Source organism: Haemaphysalis longicornis, unplaced genomic scaffold (assembly GCF_048455015.1).
Source record: "Haemaphysalis longicornis isolate Haplotype H1 unplaced genomic scaffold, Haemaphysalis longicornis Haplotype H1 scaffold_10, whole genome shotgun sequence".
Classification (NCBI taxonomy): domain Eukaryota; kingdom Metazoa; phylum Arthropoda; class Arachnida; order Ixodida; family Ixodidae; genus Haemaphysalis; species Haemaphysalis longicornis.
In genome coordinates, this window is record NW_027526204.1 from 18,882,754 (window position 1) to 18,904,731 (window position 21,978).

The 21,978-nt window shown below is 47.9% G+C and overlaps 1 protein-coding gene across 7 annotated transcripts in view; it reads left to right on the forward strand.

Annotated features, from left to right (window-relative positions):
• LOC144158257 (uncharacterized) overlaps window positions 1-21,978 on the forward strand; it is a 67,418-nt gene that overhangs the window by 35,034 nt on the left and 10,406 nt on the right. For 4 of the 7 annotated variants that reach the window (XM_077689005.1, XM_077689006.1, XM_077689008.1 and 1 more), the window contains one exon: window positions 7,843-12,523. The exons of 1 other annotated variant lie outside the window; for it this stretch is intronic. In XM_077689005.1, coding sequence (XP_077545131.1) covers window positions 7,843-8,068 — 226 coding nt within the window. In that variant the 3' untranslated portion in view covers window positions 8,069-12,523. Of the gene's footprint in view, window positions 1-7,842; window positions 12,525-21,978 lie in introns of those variants that run through there. 2 more of the 7 variants (XM_077689003.1, XM_077689004.1) reach the window with 1 other exon arrangement.

Consider the following 21,978-nt stretch of genomic DNA (forward strand, 5'->3'; position numbering starts at 1 on the left):
TGGGGCTTGGGGCGAAGTGTCCATGGCAGAGCTACTTTCTGCCAAACGCTTCACCGCTCGTTTATGTTTGTCGGGATTGGGTTGCTCACATTTCCTGCGAAGCTCGGCTAACTCGGCACACATCTCGTCAACTTTTCTCTCTAAGCGCTCACAGTTTTGGCATGACGGCTGCTTAATAGGTATGCGCTGATTTAAATTGGCGGTAGGTAAGGTGCAAGCAGTGGGAGAAGCGATGTTAGCCCAGCTCACCTGCCTAGTGGTGCTGCCGCCCCTTGAAGAACGGCTGCGGGATCTTGACCGGGACCGGGACCGCGATCGAGAGTTCCTTCGCGATGAAGAGGAGGAGCTCCGGTGGACCAGGGTGTTCCTAGGTCTCCGTCGACGGCGGCCACGTGATGGTGCAGGCTGCTGTTGGTCCCCCGGAGCCTCGGATGGTGCACATTGTTGCGCCAGCTCCTTCTGTCGCTTGACGTACGGTTCGCAGAACCACTGCGGGCAGCCCTTAGATGCCGTGAGGTGCTCCCCCTTGCACAGGGAGCAGCAGGGCTTGCACACGTGGCCATCAGCCGGGTCCCTGGTTCCACAGGTGGGGCACGCCCGCACGTTGGGGCATGGGCAGGCCGTGGATCGATGGCCCAGTTCGTGGCAGATGGTGCAGGCAGGAACCGTCAGCTCCCAGGTGGTACACGTAGAACAGCACCTTTTTTCCCAGGATTGTTACGATTACTGTAGTTGAATTTCCGAGCCTTCTACAGGCGATGAACACAAATCCAGGGAGGAAGATGTTCTCGAGAATTTCTTGGCTTGAGTAGTGCAGGGGGATGTCGTGGATGACCCCCTTGACTGAATCGTCCGGGGCGAGACCGTAAAGTTGGACTGGGTAGATGGTCCCTCCAAACATAACTTGTTTCAGGTGGTGGAGCACTTCCGCTGCCTCGTGGTGGGATGTGCTCACCGTTGCCGCATTTTGAACACCGTCGATGCGAAGACGGAAGTCTGCCTTGCGCCACGTGAGCTTTGTTGCCCGGAGTAGGACTTCTGAGAGCTCCGTTGGACTAACTTTGGCGAGATTCAGGCCGCCCTGGGGTCTTATGACGAGCTTGCAGTCGTTGAAAGGCAGGGGAGGTGGTTTCTGCTTCCCGGTGGGTTGAGCGGTATGCTTCATTGCCGGCTTGGTCCAGGTTAGGTCTGGCTGCTGAGCGGTTTTCTTCATGCGGCGATGTTGGGCCAGACTGACGACGTCGATCCATTTCGAGCTTGCATTGCCCGCAGACGAGTTCTCCGCGGTGTAATCCCCTTCATCGGATGTCTGATAAGCCATGACGTCTTCAGCATCGCTTGAGTTTTCGTCCAGGTGGCTCGGCGAAAGCTCCAAGCAGGCGGCGGAGCTTGACATTGTGCGCACTCGTCGCTAAGCCTACCCCAGTGGAAGTAGGCCTAGCTCGCTGATGAGGAAAGTTGACCGTGAATTAGTGCAATGTTCACTTACGGTCAAACAGTCAGTATCTTGGCACGCACGGTAACTTAACGGGCACGATGGATTGGTTGAAAACGTCCATACATTGGGAATTCTGCGCCTCTAAATGGAAATCTGTGGAGCCGTCATCACTGTTCCAAAACCCTAATTGAGGAAGCAGTCCGACAGGAGGGCGGCCCTTACATGAGTGCATACAATAACAGCTGCTGCCACTGCAAGTACTAGTACTTTTATTATCCCTGACATCTTTAACCTGCTGCTGTTGGCCAACCTGTTTTTGTAATTTATTGTAGTATCTTCAACGCATATCATACCGGACAACTAAAAATCTTTTGCTGGTTTCTCGCTACGGGTGTACCACCAATCACTATCGTCCCGCCAAAGAGGGAACCATAGGAAGCCACCAGCATCACTTGAAAGAGCAGGTACCCCTCCAATCCTGATGGCTGGTGCCTTCCTCCCCCTCCCATCCCCTCTAAAAAGAAAAAGTGCTCAGGAGTTTAAGGAAGAATCGTTTTAAGCAAGAATCATTTTAAAACAATCAAGATAAAACGGGCCCGCTCTATCCTGTAGTAATTAGTGATGTCCCTGTAGGGCACAAGCTGATCCCTGGCCAAACAGGGAAATGAATGATCGCTGCTGTCGTCACCAGCTCAGCCAGAAAATCCTTGAGCGAGCGGCATCGTGCACACATTTGCTCCCAGCCAGGCCAGTGTGCGCAGGTGCCCATATTAGTCATATCTTTCCTGACCACTGAATGTTGTTCAGCCCAGTCCTTAGAATTACAGACGCTTCTGGAGAGGTACGCTGCCTTGCATAATTTATAATATCAGATTTTGAGTCGCTCACCACATATTTGATTTTAGTGGAGGCCATAATTGCCAAGGCAATGGCCACCTCTTCACCCACCTCTGGTTCGCTCATGCGGACCACCTCGGAGCTCATGGAAAAGCCGTGTTGATTGACTATTGCAAGGGCCATGGCATCACGACCCGGGTAATCGGCCGCGTCGACGTTATACCACGTCGTCTGAATTACCGAATCGTTTGTGAAGGGCTCTCACCTTGCCTGCCTGCGTTCCAGATTGTGAACCGGGTGCATGTTTTTAGGGATCGGTGGGATGTAAATTTGTTCACGCACTTCGGTACCCAAGGGAGGGTACCTTGTGGAAAAACGGAGACACTGAGCAAAAGAAACTGTTAAAAACTTATGATAAAAAAAAAAAAAAAAAACATGTTTCGGCTTCGCTACGGAAGCCCAAGCTTCCGTAGCAAAGCCGAAGAGTCTTGTTTGTTACCGTGTGAGTGCCGGTTCGCGGGTGGTTGATGCCCAGGGAGTCGAGAATTGCCGACCCGTCTGGCTGTAGCTAAGCCGCTCTCATTGATCCCGCCGTTGAGCCTCTATTAGCTCACTCCGGGTACTGTGAAGCTCCAGTGCTTTGAAACATTCGGTCAGAGCAGTAATCAAGGTGCCGAAGGCCTGCTTGTAGGCCCATGTAATAAGGGCGTCAATTTTGAGTTCTTCGTTCTTCTTGAGGTGTAGAAAAGGCGTGACGTGGGTTATCCTACTGAGGACAAAGGCTTCTACTAATTAAACAAGGTTGTGCTCTTTCATACCGTGATGTTGGTCAGCAGTTTGCGATATGAGTTGAGTAGTTTAATGCGTGCTTTTTTAGAGCACGAGGATGGTTTCTGAGTTGTGTCCATTGGCCTGTGTTTGGAGACTGAGTGCCCGTACACTGGACACTGTGGGTATGAGTTGCGTTCCATGCACGAAACTCTTCACAGCCAGGGGGTTCGAGACTGTACGTCTCCCCCTACTAGTGGGTCTGTAAAGTGACAGTTCTGACTTTTGTGATGAGCAGCTGAGGCCCTGGGGACCTACGTACAGCTCCAATGCCTTTAATGCCCGGTTGTAAGATGTCCTGAATTTGCCTGTCACTGCTTCTGCTGACCCAAAGCGTGAAATCATTCGCGTAGAGGCTGTGTTCGAGACTGTCAATCTGTTCGAGTATTTTGGGAAGCCCATCGTGGCTCTGTTAAAGAGAAATGGGGAAAGGACTGAACCCTGTGGAGTCCCCTTGCTCCCAAGCTTGATTGCATTGGAGTGGAGTATCCCTACAGCTAGAGTAGCTGTGTGTTCGAAGGGAAAGTTACTTAACAGGACCCTGCAACACGCTTTGAGCAGTGCAAATAAACCTGTGTGACGTTTATATTACACTGCGAGGAATTCCTGCGCCAAATACCGTATTTATTCGAATCTAGGCCGGCCCCGATTCTAAGCCGACCCCCGAAAGTCCGAAGGCGCGAAAAAAAAAAAAACTTACCTCGAATGTAGGCCGAACAAAAAGGCGAGGTCAGCGTTCACAAAAAGAAAACACGTTTATTGAACATGAAGATGCGGAGCTGGAACTCAATCAGTTTCTCTTCAAAATCACCGGGCAACTTCTGGGCAATTGAGGTTCGACGACGGAGGCTAAAGCCGAAGTGCTTCATGAATTTCTGTAGCCAGCCCCGACTGGCTTTGAGGTGTGCCCGCGATAAGCCTCGTTCCCTTAAAAGCTCCCTTGCTTTTGCCTGGAGCACTTCCGTCGTTACTGGAAGGGCAGCTGCTCGCTGCGTCTGAACGAAGTCAGCCAATGCCATCTTCATTTCATGGTGATGGCATTCTCGTGGTCCGGTGATTGCCAGATTGCCAACCTCGTTGCGGCGCACGCAATATCCTCTCCCGTTGCGTCCTCCAACGACGGACATTTTTTTCATCCACGCCGAAGTCCCGCCCGGCTTGAACGTTCGACGACAACTCCGCAGCTAAAACAACTTTTCTTTTAAAACGCGCTGTCAAAACCAAATGCCACACAACACGCAGGTCACTATCTGCACAATTCAAAATGGCGGCCTATGGCCCTTAATGGCTACTGGCTCGTCTAGTAATGGCTACAATACTTTCTTTTCTGGGTGGCGCTAGCTGTGCACCACTTCACTTGGAAATTGGCGCGTATTTCAAAATCCTTGAATCCAAGCCGACCCTGGAGTTTGATATATCAGTATTTCAAAAAAACTATCGGCTTAGATTCGAATAAATACGGTATTACGCGTGCACACGAAGCGGTGAGCATGAAGTCGCTGTGAAAGACGTGAAAAAACCAACTGCGTTCTCTTCAATTTCCGTCATTATGCACCACTGGCATTGCTGAAGTTACGTCATTTGTGCAGTGGCTGACCTATTGGCTGTTGCTGGTGAACTTCACGGCTTATTTGTTGCATTTCCTGTGGCGATTTGCCGCCATCGGAGTTGTGCACCAATCTATTTTATGCGTGAACCTGTACAAACAGTATTTTTGTTTCTTTTGTGTTTTGAATGTGCACAGAATTTGAGTGACGAACTCAATACTTTCCTTTCAACTAGACTACTCGACAACACACGTTTAATGCTTCAAAAATACTCTACCCGCCTGAGCGCGTGCTTGCGAGCAGGCAGCTGTGCCTTTTTTGTTGCACCTAACTGAAAATAGACCCCTCCACGTTGCAGAGAAAAGGAGAAATTTTGGCTGTGACATATCGAAGGCCGCCGAAGAGACCGCCACGAGCCGGCCCCCTCTTTCGTCAGGGTGGTGGCTTTCGTCGCGTTGTCCACAGTCGAATTGAGAGGGAACAATTATGCACGATTTCTCATTGCACGTAGTTTCGGTGATAGTGAATGAATTTTCATAATTATAGCGGGAGTCTGGGACAATAGACTTTACCCCAAAATACATGCCAAGGAGTCGATGGTAAGTGCTGCAGGGTCCCTTTAAGTAGTTGTATCCTTGTTTCCCAAGACCAAGTTGGAAGAGGTTGTCAAGAATTGCCCAGTGTTTGATGTTGTCAAAAGCCTTGGTTAAATCTAATCCCAAAATGGATCTAGTATCTAGAGGTGAACAGCATTACCCATCGATGACGTCATGTTCCAGATGGAGCATGATATCCTACGTTGGGAGTTGTTGGACAGAACCTGATCATAGAATGCGGAAAAAGTCCATTGTGTTCCAATAGTTTCCCTATGGAGGAAGTGAGCAAAATAGGTCTAAGGTTTTCATTCTAGAATTTTTTGCCCAGTTTAGGTATCATAATCACCTTGGCCGTTTTCCACTGAGCTGGTAGTTGCCCAGTATCCCAGCATACATTCATGTATCGTGTTAGGGCTTCAATGGACTCGTCATCTAGGTTTGTGAGCTTTTTATCTGTAATGCCGTCCCGGCCAGGAGCCGAGCAAGTGCGCAGTGCCAAGATAGCAGCCCTAACTTCACTTATAGTGATGGGCCGGTCAAGAAGATGATGGGCTAGTCAAGATGAGCATTGTCGTTGTCCATGTGCAGAGGAAGCCCCTCGCGGGTGCAGTCGCCAATGTATCTGTCCTGAATGGCTTTGAGCAATTCCATGTTCGTGATCTGAAATTTATGGAGAAGTATGCTGAGGCTGTTTCTTTGGGGGGTAGTTTTACTGTTTTCGGGGCCGATGAGGCAGCACAGGATGTTCTAGGTTTTGTGAAGGCCTATTTGTGCTATGCCAATTTTACCGAGTTAGAGTCTGTACGTGCGTTTCTATATCATGGTTGAGAGCCGCTAGTGGTCCCCACAGGGTTCGGTTGAGGTTTTGCTTCTGTTGTCGTGTGTAAACTGTGTTTAGCTTCCCTCATATGCAGCATTGGAGATCCATGGGAGAGGCCTTTGCCCTGCAGTGGGTGTAGATAGGCTGATGATGATGATGATATGCAGTGTTGGCCTGTTGGAGCTGCACCTCTTCCGGTGTAACCTTAGTGGCACGTTTAGTGTCAGCGCGAAGTTGTTCTGCCCATCTCTGCCTGAATGTCTGTTATGTCGACCTCAGAAGTACCGTCTCTTGTGCCCAGAGGGCCTCGTTCTTCAGCTCTTAACGCGTGGAATGCATCCCAGTCAATGAGCTGTAGTTCTTACCACTTTCCTTTGGCTACCCCGAATTTGACCTCGATAGTGACAAGATAGTGGTTGCTGCCAAGATTTTCCTGGGTGTTTAGCCAGGTTAATAGCGAGGGTGTTTAGCCCTGTTTATATGTTTAGCAAGGTTGCTTCCATACGTGTTTTTGGCAAAGGTAAAGTCAGGGCTGTGTCCCCACTAAAGCTGCTTCCAGTACGGGTGGGATGCTGCGGATCGTTGAGCAAGCTGAGGCACTCTCTGTCTGCGCATTAAGCCAGAGATTGCGTCCATTTATTGTGCCCTGCTTCTAACCCCATTCCATATGCTGTGCGTTAAAGTCTCCAACAACCAACAGTGTGTTTCTTCTGGCTATTTCGACAGTTTTCTGGAAGAGTTTACTAGCTTTGACTATTTCTTGGGAGCTGTACAACATTAAGAATAAGTGTGCTCTGAGCTTTGTGTTTCTAGTTTAGGATAATTTCTACAAGGACGTGAGCCGCAGATGCCGTTTCCACCCTGATCTCGTGCCTCAGGGCCTAGAGGTTTTGCGTAACGAGGGTGCTGTCTGGAGGTTTTTGTTTCTCTGTTACACCAGAGGCGTCACTTTCTAGGTCATTCAAAGAATTATAGTTAATAAAAAGCTCTGAACAAATCATCGAGGTAATAATGGAGAACACATAAAGCAGTGGCAACTTTCCGGCCAATGTCCCATGATTTCTCTGTGATGTCACAGAATGTTCATGCGATTGTTAGCCATTGACAAAAGGCACCACCAGGCAGTATGACTGGGTGGCTATAATGGTGCCTCTAGTTTCATTTGATCATATCGCTTCAATAGGAACATGGAGTAAAACACTGATAGAAGTGTTCTTATTGCTGGCCCATAATACATCACTCCTGTCCATGTTGCGTCACTGTGGCGGGAAATTTAAAAGTGTATCAATATTTCTTGCTTTTGCCAGTTTAAAAAGCATCTCTCGTGGCTGGAATGGAGCTTGATTGATTGATTGATTGATTGATTGATTGTAGGGTTTAACGCATCGACGCAACGCAGGCGATGAGGCGCGCCGTAGTGGAGGGCTCCGGATTAATTTTGACCACCTGGGGATCTTTAACGTGTGCCGAAATCTCGTACACACGGGCGTTTTTGCTTTTCGCCTCCATCAGAAAAGCGGCCGCCGCGGCCAGGAATCGAACCCGCGACCTCGTGCTCAGCAGCGCAACGCCTTAGCCACTGAGCCACCGCGGCGGGTGGAATGTTGCTTAGGGAGTTACCAAAGGCTGGTTCTTTTAAAGTGAGCAGAGTTGTATTCTGTCTTTATGGCCTCTTTAAAGAATTCTTAGCCAGCAATGCATTCTTGGCCACTGTCTCTAAACGTCTCCCCTTTGTTTGTTTGTGCTTGTATTTGTGCCGTCCACACACGTATTCAGGTGGCACGTCATCGTTCACGAGCGCACGCACAGCGGAGAGAAGCCCTTTGTGTGCAAGTACTGCCAGAGGGCCTTTGCACGGGGAGGACACTTGCGCACCCACCTGAGGAGTCACACCAAGGAGATGCCGTACAGGTGCGACGCGTGCGGGCAGCGCTTCAGGTACACGTCCAGCTACTGGCGTCACCAGAAGCGGCAGCTGTGTCACGCGAGGCCGTGCAAGTGACAGGAGGAATTTGTGACAAAGGATTTGCAGGGTCTTCGAGCTTACCGTGAGCACAAGCGGTGCAAACGTGACCGTGTCTTCCCCAAAGTGACTGAAGGAATGGACCTGTGGTGGTGTAATGTGAAGTTGAGTTGGGAAAATATGGTCAAGCGTGGAAGGAAGTTCCAATGAAGAGTTTGCACGGTCATTCAGTGAAACGTGAGCCAAAGTATTGCAAACGTGGCTGTGGCTTTGCCAGAAGAAACATGCCTGCGATGTGGTAATGTGAAGTCAAGTTGGTGGACCTATAGTCGGGCGTGAAGCTGGTGTAATGCTGTGGACCAAAGAGCGCAATATCTAGGAATGCATTCGTGCCAAAATGTTTTTACTATGTTCTTGGGATACGTGTGAATGGGGGTTAAAATGACTCTTGTGCTCCTCAAACAGCGCTCAAACAGCACATAAAAGGAGGCATATGATGCAACCTGGAAATGGATAGCATCCAAGTTGGTAAGGCTCAGAGGAACTTGGGTTAGTTTGGTTTATAGTTTGGGACAAGTTCGGTGGTAGACAAATGAAGTGAAGGATTATAGTTTTCGGAAAGGTTGTTTCTGTTACCTTTCAATAATTCAGTAAAAGAAAAAAAGGTTTTCATGAGTACGTATCCTACGCACAGAGCACTTCGGTGAGAGATTTTGCACCGATCTTATGTATTATCAGTCTTGCGTGGTACCTCACAAAAGCAGTCATTTCGTGATATACAGACTTATTTCCACAGTCATTCAATACTACCGTATTTTCCGGTGTATAAGTTGCGGTTTTTATCTGAAATTTTCGTTGGTGCGTCTTATCTACCGGTGTGACTTATGTATGGAATAAATCCGGTTCGTGGCGGCCGCGCGTGGCCAGTCCACGTTAAGAACACAGCGCTAGGGTCTAAATGAATCCGAAGCCCACCGCTACGGTGTTTCTCATAGCCCATATGTCGCTTCGGGACGTTAAACCAAAGAATTTGCCGCTTTTTCTAGTCAAAAACAATAATGGCCTGCGACAACCGCGCGCCACTTTCTGCCATGCGAGTAACTACAGTTCAAAATAAAATCAAAGTAATATCACACTGGGTTGCAAAAATGAAATGCAGCTTATAAATTATTACAGAGAGTTACTCTGAAGGAGGTAAACGTGCTTTTTTAAAATGACAGCTTGCTGATAAGTTTCTATTTTCGGGCCGCTTCCGGGCGCGTCACTTCCGTCCGCCATGACACCTTTATTGCTCTGATTGACGACAGCACGTGACAGCACGCAAGAGACGCGCGACGTTTGGAGAGGTGGCCAAATGGGTCTCAGACTGTTGGGACTCCATTTCTACAAAAACAGTTGTAGCCGGGTTGATAAAGGCCGCAATGATTCGTTCCGCGAGTGGTGACGATGTTGGCGAAGAAGACATAAGCGAGTCAGAGGACGACAGCGATGTGGCCGGCGGAACTCCCGCTTGAAGTTGCTGAATTGTTTGTTAGCAAGTCGGAGGAAGAAAACAGATGGTTTTGCCTAAACGCCGTCTGTAAGTACATGCCATCTGTATGTATCAATAAACCATTTTTGAGAAGTTGGTTCTGTCTAGACTTCGGACGGTATATGCACGTGTCTAGCCCTCCTTACCGGGCGATGCGTTGATAGGCGGCGGCTGCCACAACGATGTACTTTCGCCGCTCTTTCTAACGATCTGATGCACTATGAGTTTACTTAATTAACAAGTGCGTCTTGTACACCGGTGCGTCTTATACACCGGTGCGACTTATATACACGTTTTTTTTGGAAAAACTGTCATTTTGAGGGGGGTGCGACTTATACAAAGGTGCGATTTATAGACCGGAAAATACGGTATGACAAAAGAAGCTACCATATTTACTACAATCCAATATGCCCTCATTTGACTTTTACCTGTTTTTCACAACTGGAGATAAGAAGAGGCGCTGAAGTTCTGTAATAGGACAAGCCGTTTATGCAAGCAAGATGCTAGGATGGCTCTCACCACTCCAATCGCAACATGTTTATGGGGCCTCCCTTCCAAACTCAACTTGCACAAACTTTGAAGGATTTAAAAAAAAAAGTTCACCAAGAGGCTGTGTCGGTGTGCAAATTCCTTTGTAGAAAAGGGCGCCCTACAGGGCACTGCATACTTTCGTAGTTTTCTCCTTCTTCAGGGCAAAGTTTGGACAAGAGTGGGCTGGCCATCTCCAGCTCCCTATATAAAAAAAAGGTATTGCCATCTTGCCAGTGTTTTTTAGATGCGACGCATCTCTTTGACTCGCCTTGTCCCTCCATACATCCGTAGTCCGCACGCCTCTCCCCCATTTTCCTCGCCACGCCAGCTGCGCGGTAACGCCGCTCTCACCGCAGCGCCATCTTGTGTTAGCGCTCGCTCCCCTCGCCATGCCAGCTGTGCGTAAGTGCGCGTTAGCGCTCGGTTAACACATGCGCATGCGCTACTCTCTCATTCCCCACACCGTTAACGTGCAGCACATATAATCGCGATAACTGCGCCGCTCTGCTCAGTCGCTCCACCGCCGCCGCTCCGATGACATCCGATGACCACCAATGATTTGAATGGAGACTAACAGGTCTGCTACCGCGATGGTCGGCGCAAGCGTAACAAGCACCGCCCAGATGCGTCGCATCACCCCATGGTTTCCTCCCGCGGAAAGTGTGGTCAATTTTTATTTTTTCCTGGCACAACAGGTGCTCTCCAGGCCGTCAGTGTCCTGTGGAGCCGTTCACACCAGCTGCATGTGACCCTTGTGCCTTGCAGATGATGTGCCCGTGCCAACCACCCATTGGGGACGTGATAATTTCCACCTTTGCATGAACGTCTGCTTGTGTGCGCATTCCTGCGTTGCAGTAGTGTGCCTTCTTTCTGCAGGAAGAGTTAACACTCAGGTGGATTCTTTTATTTTAGCAATGCTGTGAGCCACACAATCTTTCACGGTTTGCAGTGTAGACCATTTATGACCTAACCACTTATAGTACAGGACTGGATATAATGCAGGTTTTCGTGACCACCGGTTTGCCTCCCATAGAACTCGACTTAAAATATTTTTGGCCGAAGCACAATACTGTTTATAGTGCGGTTTTCTGGGCGGTCTGCTGATCGACCGGCGCAGCTGGGGCATCGTTTTAGGGCAGCAAAAGAAAACAGAAAGGGTGAAATCGGCCGTCTGACGCAGCACGCACCCCTTTGCCCTCCTCTAACTTCGACACACAAAAAAAAAATAGGCACCTTTGGTTTGTCCGTACATGATAACCACAACTGTCAAAAATAGGCACCTTTGGTTTGTCCGTACATGATAACCACAACTGTCCTTGCTTCACGTACCTCGGAAGATAGCGACCCCCCTCCCCGTCCGCGCGTGGGAAGTTGTTTCTATTGAGCGTGAACCGCATGGCCCATTTTCGCATCAGGCTCATGCACGTCGGCGTTGCGCGTGTGTTTTATTCACGCTCGTGTCGACGATTCCGCGCTCGCGGTGGCTTCTTCGCGTGGCAGTGAGGAGCCTGATGACGTGCACCAATGGGGAGACATGCACCTAATGGCGGGAGATTCGAAGCGCTCCGTACAGCCGGCTTGCAGCGCCAGAGAGGTTTAGGCTTACCACCGCGGTATTTTTTGATGGGTGCTTTCACAAGCAATGTGGATGGCATTTTATATTCCATTTTTCGCCCAGATTATCAGCTCTTGTGTGAGCATCTTCGCTTGCACTTTGCGCGGCATTTTAGCGGCACTGTAAGAAGCGGTCGCTAGACCTGCTTGCACCACTTCACGGCCAGTGCAGATGCCGTGTTGCCGCCTCTTACCGCGCCGCACACACCACGATAGTTGTATCCGCGCCGGCGTTCCCCCACCTGCGGCGTGCACCGCTCTTTCCCTTTTCGAACACGTGAGCCGCACGAAGCCAAAGATTTCCACTACCAGTGCGTTGCGCTGATAAGCAGCCGCCTTTGGCATCATGAACACGAGGTGGGGCAAAAAAAAAATATCCTGCTACATTGTGCCGCAGCATCTGTTGAGACGCTAAAACACAGCCATGGTCCTTCAAAACACAAGCACTATGGAAGTTAAAGCCGCTTTCGCCGCTTGTAAGACTGCGCTTGCAATACACCCTGCAGCAGTGGCTGATGCGAAAAAAATATAAAATAAAGACTGTGCCTTTGTTTTTAAGTGCTGTGCGTTTGAGTGATGGTGAATATAGGATGACTTCAGAGGTAGGTTGCAATGTGGTTGGATTTGCGCATGTTTTGGTTATAGTGTGGTACGCTTATAGTGCAGATTTTTGCGGCTCCTGCGACATACGTTATAAGCAGTCTACACTGTACTTGCGATTTGTGCTGCGGTGTTGTCTTGATAAAAATAAGCAAGCACTAGTGCTGTTTTGCCTGGTGCTCGATTCTAACGCGTACGATTTTCGGATGGGACGTAGTTTTCTGAAAAAGGGGTTATGCATTACAAGTGAAGAATTACAGTCATTTGTAGAATAGCAAGAAAAAGCACACTCGGCAGAGTGCATAAAAGTGAAGTAAAGACTTTCACAGATGAAATGGACACCACTCTTTGGTGTGCAGCCGTGGACAGTTGGCCAATTCGCAAATTTTCAAACAGTCGACAGCGTACTTGGTATTCTCTACCATGAAATGATCTGTACAAATTGGAGTACATCTGACTGCATGCAGAAGAATTTTACCGGTAAGTCTTAAAATTGTCTGCGATGTTCGAAACTTCCCAGGAAAGGGTTTCCTGTTTCTTGGTTTTATCACCACAAATAATGTGAAGAAACTGCTTTTACATCGTTTCATTTTTTTTGTCAGCTTGCCTAAACCTTTTTGGTTATGCCTGTTCTGTATTCTTTTATGGTATAGCTTGTTTAGGCTTACTGGGACGAAATTTTGACATGATGCCCATGTACATTATATTTATTTTCTTGAAAGCTGAGCAAATATGAAATGTTTCGCAATATTTAAGTGCTGCACATCTATTGATTTCATTTAAATTTAAATCGTGTCTGCAGCATATGTTTGATTGTTCAAAAAGCTTAGGAAACCAATTTTATGTTCTAGAACACATTGTGAGCGCTACATTTGGAACCTGGGTAGGTAGCTTTTTTGCTGCTAATGGTCCCAGATGCTGCGTTAATGGTCCCATTCCAAATGCAGAAAGCTTGTATCTGGTTAAAAGCTTTCCCACATGGCACCTTCACTAAAAGCACGTGGGCAAAAGGAAGCCGTCTTGAAGCTTCCAAGTACAAACCACGGGAGTCCCACACCATGGACGCATGTCTTTCAGAGTTAGCACCCACAGATAGTAGTCCTTTCGGCGAGAGCTCAAGCAGTACCTTGCGCATATGATCGTAAAGGGGCCATGGAGACAAAAAATACTCTTGCTCAGATTGAAAGAAGTGGCCTTTTTGTGTATGCTATATTCCAGGCTCAAAATATGTTGTTTAACCAAAACAAAGCAGTACTGAAAAGCTTTCCAATTTTACGCTACCGGTAAGCAGTGACGCAGTTGAGTAGAGCGATAAAAAAGTGGTATGAATGCGTTCAGTGCACCTTAGATTTCAAGTAGTATGAAGTAACGGAACTGGAGGCCCCGCTCCAATCGTCTTGTCACGTTTCTGGACGGCGGCTTAGGTCAGCAGCCACCAAGTGCACAAATAAAATTCTTGGACGTCACAGCGTGGCCTCCACGATTGACTGCTGGCGACACGCAAGTTGCTCCGGCCGTCCCATTTGGCGCGTGCCCCAGCAAAAAAAATGTCATTCGGCTAACTCTGCAATTTAGTCGCCAGCTTTCGCGTCCTCTTCCTTCTCTGCCTTCTTTTCCATCCTCTCTTTCCACATGAGCGTCTCTGTTTCCTTCACTTGCTTTTTAACTGCCCCCCCTTGTTTATTTGCCGCGGTCAAGGTATATTTAGTCGCCAGCTTTCGCGTCCTCTTCCTGCTTGAAAGGGGTAATGGTGCCGGCGCTCACGTTCTCTAATGCCGTATTATGCTTAAAGTCCGATATCCTGTCGGGACTGGAGGTTAACCAAAAGGCAATCGGCAGATTAGCACTGGGAGCTCACAGTAAGTCTACAAATGAGGCGGTACAAGGCGATATGGGTTGGGCTTCATTTGAGGCGAGGGAAGCGCAAAGTAAGATACGTTTTGAGGAGCGGCTGAGACATTTAGATGAGAAGAACTGGGCAGCCAGAGTGCACAGGTACGTGTACCTTAAAAGTGTGGACACCCAATGGCGGAAGAAGACGCGAAAGCTGGCGACTAAATATACCTTGACCGCAGCAAATAAACAAGGGGGGCAGTTAAAAAGCAAGTGAAGGAAACAGAGACGCTCATGTGGAAAGAGAGGATGGAAAAGAAGGCATCGCTGGGAATCTACAAAGCAAGCAAAAAAGAGATCCGGAAAGATAACTTTTATGACAACAATAAAGGTAGTGCGTTGCTCTTTGAGCCGCGGGCTGGCTGCTTGAGAACTCGAACTTACATGAGCAAATATTCGTCCCAGGATGAGACATGTGTTGTATGTGGCAGGGATAAAGAAACAATCGACCACATAGTAATAGGATGCCAAAAGATTCAGCCGTATAGAATTGGGGGAAAGTACTACTTCCTGAGGCACTGGGCTTCGCAATAGATGGAAACATTAACTGGTCAGCAGTAGGTATAGGCCTCCTGCGCTGCCCAGGGGGCGCTGTGCAAGCGGCTTCCGGGCAGTACAAAGCTGCGCGGGTCCCATAGGATCCCGTGTTGACAGAAGCAAAATGAGCTCGACGCTCCCGATTATTTTGCGACGTGGTCACCAGCTCATCCCCGACGCGTCAGATCTATTTCAGCGATCAACTTGGCATTAGGGGAAAAAGCTTTGCAGCGCCGACGAAAGTGCCGTGACGGCGTCTGCTACTCGCTGGTTCACCGATCGATGGTCGTACGAAGTGAAATTTTAAGTAAAATTTCTAGTTTAAACTAATACTCTAGGTGACAAAGACTTCTCAAAAACAGCCAATCAAAAAAGAAGAGTGACGCAATCGGCGATGATCGCGCTTTAAAAAGCCAGCGAGTCCGACGGACCGCAGGCTCGCCTGCTGCGGTGCGCCGCTCTTTTGCGTACCTGCACACTATGCGTGCACTTTCATTAAACAGTGCTCGTTTGCGTCGCCGTTACGAATACATGGTGCAGCGTTAGCTTGCCGTTTTGTTGCGTGTCTCAGTGACAAAATGCCGCGACCGTCAGAAGCGTGAAATCTGTTTTCGATTCCGAAATTAGTGGCCGTGAAACAAAGTGGTCGGGCGAACTAAGAGGCCGCTCGCTTTCCTTGTTTGCTCTCACTTTACTTAATTACGCTTTTGCAGCATACATTCCCAGTTCGCACCTAATAGCCTAGAATCAGGGTCAGCAACGGCTGAGTTCCATGCAGCCTACACAGCCGAGGGCTGGACAGCAAATAGGGGGGGGGGGAGGAGGGGGGGGGGGGGGGCTTTGAATGCAAAGAGAAAAAATTGAGCGAATTTCTAATAATATTTCACAATAATCTGGCGAAGTGTGAAGATTGGGGGGGGGGGGGGTGGCAATTCAACTGGAGGACGCCACTTCTCTGTTCTTGTCTCGCTGTCTAACTCCATTTGAAGTCATAACTGGCGTGTCGGCGTACGACCCCTGCACTAGAAAACCAACACAGTCAGTGATGATCGTATAGAAATATTCGGGCCCCCCGCGCATGCGGCTGTACGTGATGTTATAGTACACATCTCTGCAGGGCGTGTGATTTGGTGCGTGTTTTGCGTCCTTTAATAGCGCTTAATTTGTTTATTTAATTGGCGCTATTGCCCCACCTACTCGCTATGTACCCTGCCGTTCGTAAATCGTGCGGCGTAAAACGTTACGCAAGAATCATTTAGTTTGCGAAAATACGAAACAAAATTTCCACTCGTTTCAAAGGCGGTGCCAGGCCAGCAGTGTCAGCTGAGTCGGCTGCGCAATTCTTGCGTTCGCTTGCATGCTCCCGATGAAGCAACATTTGCAGTTACCTCAGGATGTAAGATAAGCAGCGTTCCGTGTTTATGCTACTCGTGAACTTTCCTTTGTCGACCGCGCGCAAGAAGAAAAAACTGTAACTGTCGTCAAACAGTTAAACCACCCGACCTGGCGATATACTGTCCCACGCCGCGACCACCGCGACAGCTCGCTCAAAAGAAAGCCGACAAATCGGCTTCTTTTTGCGGATATTATTTTGTTTAGCCTCTGCAGCTACTTTTGGGGCTATTTCATACAGTATGCAGTGATTTAAACACGCCACAAAGCGCCACAACCAACTTTCACTCTGGCTTGTAATTGAAAACACATGGAGGGCGGCGAGGGTCGTCTGCTTTTGTACTACCCAGAGGCGTCGGCCGCTAGGGGCGCTGCATGTCGCCAAAACTCCCAAAACTCCAGCGCAGGAGGCCTATTACTAAGCAGCGGCTAGAGTATTGGTGGAAAAAAAGCAGGGAAGTCGATAAAATAACAGCCCAGCCAGGGGTAGCGGCAGGGCAGAATCAAAAAGAAATCCGAGTTGAGGGACTAAATTTAAATTCAAACTACTAAGATAGGCTAGATGGAGCACGCCATTACCCCGATTCAAAGGGGAGGCCTTTAATCATCATCATCAGCCGCTCGCACCGACTCAATAGTGAATAGAATATACTGGCTAATAGAATATAGAATGGCTTGGTACAGATTGGGCAGCTGGGTGTCTTCGCTGTTGTAATTCCTCTTAATTCTCCTGTTGGCATTATTTTTGATGAATTAAAAGACTTGACAATGAATGATATTATGAAGTCAGCTTGTCTTAGCAGCTTAAAGGAGTACTGACACGAAATTTCAAAGCTGAGATAACTATGTAAAACGCTTCCTTTTTATCAGGAGATATCTCCCAGCAAGTTTCAGCAGCAACCGTTCAGCGAAACATATTTAAAATCCATTTTAATTTCCTCCCGCACGAGAAAGCCCAGAGCGGGCCGACGTGACATCATCTGCTACGTGCCCCAAACTGCCGACGTCGGGGCTCCCGTGACGAAGCCGACGCGCTGGCTGTGGTTGGCGCGCGCTGCTCGGGCGTGTGTACACGTCATGGTTTTGGGACTGACGTCATGCTGCCCGGGCCTGTGGGGACGGCGAAAACCTCGGCCGGTCTGGGCGCGCGCGTGCGCTCGCTCGCGCGCGCTTCCAGAGAGGCAGCGATACAACAAGAATGGTGACGTCATGTTATACATGCTGTCATGGCGGCCGCTCGGCGTTTTTCAGTCGAAACCGAAACTGGCACGAATAAACGACGCCGTAAATGAATGTTTACGCTGCGCTCGACCGTCTAATCTGTCATTCTATGATTAGTGGGCTGGTAGGCACGCATAGCAGCGAAAAAAACGTAACATAAAAATTTCGTGTCAGTACTCCTTTAAGCCCCGTACACGTGAACCCGATGAGGGAGGGTTGAGTCGACTGGCGGGTTCAGCTACCTCGACCCCTCACGCGTATATGTGAGCTCCATTCAAAGAGTCGAGGCGAGGGGGCCGGGGGATTGCCGGAGAAGCAGTTACTGTATTTTTACGTTTCTAGCGCTCACGTTCTTTTGCTAAAAGCTAGCGTTAAAATTTGTGTGCGCGTTACAATTGGGCTCAAAACTGAAACAGGTTTTAAATCGGTCAGCAACATTGCCATAGGCACGAGGTCCTCCCAAACTCTAAGTCAAATAAAACAATCCGTCAATATCATGTGAGTGAATTTCGGCGCACTCATTCATGAATGACATACCTTGGTCAGCTGTTACTCATTTTTCTGCTATTGCAATTAGACCGTCACACGTAGAATTAATTATGAAGGTCAAGACACTTGAAATCGCAAACGGCTTCAATGTTTCCCACTATAGTTTTATTCCCTGCAGGAGCTGAATAAGCAAGTTTACGAAGCGCAATTTATTTTTGGCTGCCACAGTTGCACGCGCGAAATAAAATCTCCCTCTTCCGGGTAAGTAGTGTCATGTATTTTACACCTGCGCGGTAAAGCCAACGTTCATTTGTTTTTTCGGATTTTCCTGCGCAAACCTACCCGCGCGCTACAATCGGTGGCGCATTATAATCGTGCAAATACGGTATTTAGCTCCTCACGGCCCGCCGACTCAGCCCGACGAGCGCGTCAACCCACCCTCTGCCTGCGAGTCGAACGGACTCACCCCGACGGCTTTTCAACTCACCACGTCCGCTTATACATGAGTGCATCGAGTCCAAAAAAACCTGTTTATTTCAACTCAACGTGCCCTCGTCAGGTCAATATAAACGGGGCTTTAGAGAAATGAACTGAAGCAAAGGTGTGCAAGCGATCAACGAAAGGCTGATCACTGCAGCGAGCATGCAGAGTGGTACGCAGTACATTGTCGAAGGTGATTTATAGAGTTATTATAGATAGTTATTTTGGTGGTTAACAAGTTTGTGGTTGCCATGCCATGCTGTTGCAATGGCCGCCGGAAAGGCCCCATAGTGCAGGAAACTGAGCTCCAGGTCATTGCAACGCAAAGTGAAATTTCAACCGCTTGTATGTGGAATGTTTCACCTCACTGAAATGTTTTCTGGTAACAACACGCGAATGCTTTGAAATCCTACACTTGTGATTAAAAGCGCTGGGTGGCTGGGTGTATTGAAAAAAAGTCCACTGCTGTTCCACTCTGTGAAGGATGACCGGGGGCAGCAGGGTGCAATCCAAGAAGTGAATTAAACGAACACGTTTGTAATTTGTGATTGGACCTATACTTCCTAGTTAATTAGTCTAATGAAACTTGGAAGGAGTTTATTCTGGCGGACAAACATGGAGCTGTTCGTATCCCTCGCGTAGATGCGTATTAACAGCAGACAGAAATTCCAACTTCACTATGAGCTACGTAATGGTGAAAAGCAGATAAAAGTTGGCGTTACGTTCAAGTCATCTCCGCTGCAAATTGTCATATAATTTCTTTTGAGATAATTTCGATAAAACAAAAGTTACAGCCATTTTTTTGTATCCATGCACTTTCCGTGGCCATGTAGAACTGACGGTAATTCGGTAACATCTAGAACGTCACTGTGAACTAATTATGACAATTAAATGAAACACATTTTAATGACGAAATCGCCCTAGCGGCCAATTTTTTTATGATTTTTTTTAGGATACCAAGATTACATTGACATATACGGAGAAAGTGCCAGAAAGTTGGCTTTGCCGCAAGATAAACACTGTAAACGAGCTGTTTTTTCGACACACCCTGTCGACGCACACTGTTTTTGTCAGAACCTCGCCAAGGCTAGGTTCCGACTAAATGTTACAGCTTTAACATTTCACCTCTAATAACGTTCGTAGACACTTTGCTTACTTGCAGGAATACGAACACATTTTATTTTAAGCTATGCAATCCTCATTGTCTAATAGTACGCCCGCCATGGTTGTGTCACCTTCCATTTCTACAATGTCTTAGTCATCAAGTGTATAATCTATGTGTTATGGTGGCGGAGACGTCGATTAGGAGTGGTTCTAGCTGCAGCGAGAACTTGCCTCTTTGTAGGCCTCGCGTCATGTAAGTATCAGTCTACGAGGTAACAACGCATTCTCTGGCCATGTTGCAGGAAATGCGTGTTGCAGTGTTGCATATTTGACTGGCTATTCGTCGGCTCTGAATTCCACTTCCTGATCAAAATTCACCGTGTTTTCTCCAATTTTAATTTCTTTGCACTCTCGGGAATTCTCGGAACCATATCTCACTCGCACTGATTCGCGACTGGGAATTTTTGCGTAGGGGGGTATTTAATGCTTCTGCAGTGACTATGTACAGAAGCCATGCAGCTCCTGGACTCCCCCGTGTACATGTGGTAGGTAACGTTTCAGTGCGAACAGAAATGGCTAATATTGAAACTAGACAAAAGCTAACTTACATAACAGTACAACCCACTAATAATACCAGATGTTGTGAAATAAGTAGATATCCTGCTCTCATGCCCTGCTATCATCATTGTAAGTGGGTTCGATTAAAAGACAGCATTGTTTTCACAGCTCGTCCCTTTCTCCATATATTTTGCTGCCGAAACCCGGGAGAAGGGACCTCCAAACGTGAGGTATACAGTGAGCGTATTTCGCCTGTTTGGCCGCGTTCTCACCTGTGGAGATGAGGAATGGAGCCGCACAGGGAAGGAGCCGATTCGGGGAACAGCGGGGCAGCCTAAGAAGAAGACGGAACGAACCCAGCCGCAAGAGACACATGCCCAACACAACACATTTCTGTGAGCAGAGGCAAGAACGACGCAGAGACGACGCCGACTTCTGCCATCTACGGCCGCACGCCAGGTCTTACAACCTGGACCGCTGGACCGGACCATGGAGCCCCTTCTCGAAAGGCCACATCATCCGACAAGATATCACGGCAATCATTGGTTAAGCTGAATAAGTGAGTTGTCTGATGTTGCTAATAAGTTGGCCTACTAGCTAATAAGTTGATGTACTACACAAGATTAATCAAGAAGTGGAAGGGGCTGTAGCCATTGATACTGTGGAGGCCGAGTTTGAAGATGCATTCAACTTTGACGACCTAGTTTGTGCGGCAAAATCCAAGCTTAAACTTAAAATAGTTGAAACAAAGAAAACTTGAGAAAACCATATAGCGTTTATCAAAGACCAAATTCAGGCAGAACATAAGGATCGTTGGAAGAATCAGACCAGATATTTGGAAAGTAACAAAACCTCAAATGCAAATCACACTTATCGAAAAGAAACAGATGAAAACCGATATACAAGCAAACTGGATTTTCAAGATATTACCCCAACTGAAACCAACGGTCGTGTGAACTCTTCTGAAGAAAGTTAACAAGAGAAAGAGACCACTACCACCACATTCTTGAAGCAAAAGGTAGTGATTTCTACCAGAACTGGACTCATGCAAAGAAACGAAACCATCAACGACTTGGACATTGATGACCTGACACCAAATATAGCCCAGGAGAAGTCCTTTCATAGTAGGGAATTAGTGCTTCATCTGACCAATGATAGTTGAAAGGTACAGATCCCGCAATGCCTTGTGCTGATTTCTCTGGCAAAGTCAGAAACATGCATTTGTTACGGCTTGGCATAATTTGTCTTTTTGTTTTTTGATAAAAACATAAGTGCTGGTGAAGCAGTACACCCGAAAGAAACAGGGACGTGCAAAGAAGAAGCATTCAAGGATGGAGGACTTCAAAGAAGGCTGTGCTCACAATTTGCCACAGTTTAAAAGGAATCACCAGTGCCAGCTAATGTTGGAAAAGTGAGCAAAGCATCTTCACCTTGTTACAAAAACACGTGCACTGAACCCCTACTCAAAGCACATTTCTGGAACTGCACCAAGCACAAAAAACCGAACCTTGCGCTTTGGGCAGAACCACAACTCAAATACGGCCCACATGCATCCGGCCGCTACAAGGAAAAATGATGACTTGTGGGAACAAAAAAAATACCTGCAACCCGAACAAGTAAAAGAAGCTCAGCTAGTCCTCCCAAAAGACTGCATCTAGGGGCTGCCGTAGCTTGGTTCACAGGTCCACAAAATCCAAGGCATTGTTACCATCGATGGAGGTGGAAGCCGACATGTGTTTAACTCTTTTGGCTCATTTGGACCTATAATTAGCTCTCCATGGACTGAGCAATTTCTTGGCCATGAACCATACTCATTGTTGCACGGGGGAGGATGTTGTGAAATAGATATCGTTCTCTCGTGCCCTGCTATCATCATCGTAAGTGGGTTCGATTCAGACAGCATCGGGAGGGGTCTCCGTGGCTCGTCCCTTTCTTCACACCGGCTATAACAATATATTGGATATAATAATGGACATTTGTTAGACCATCAACTTTTCTG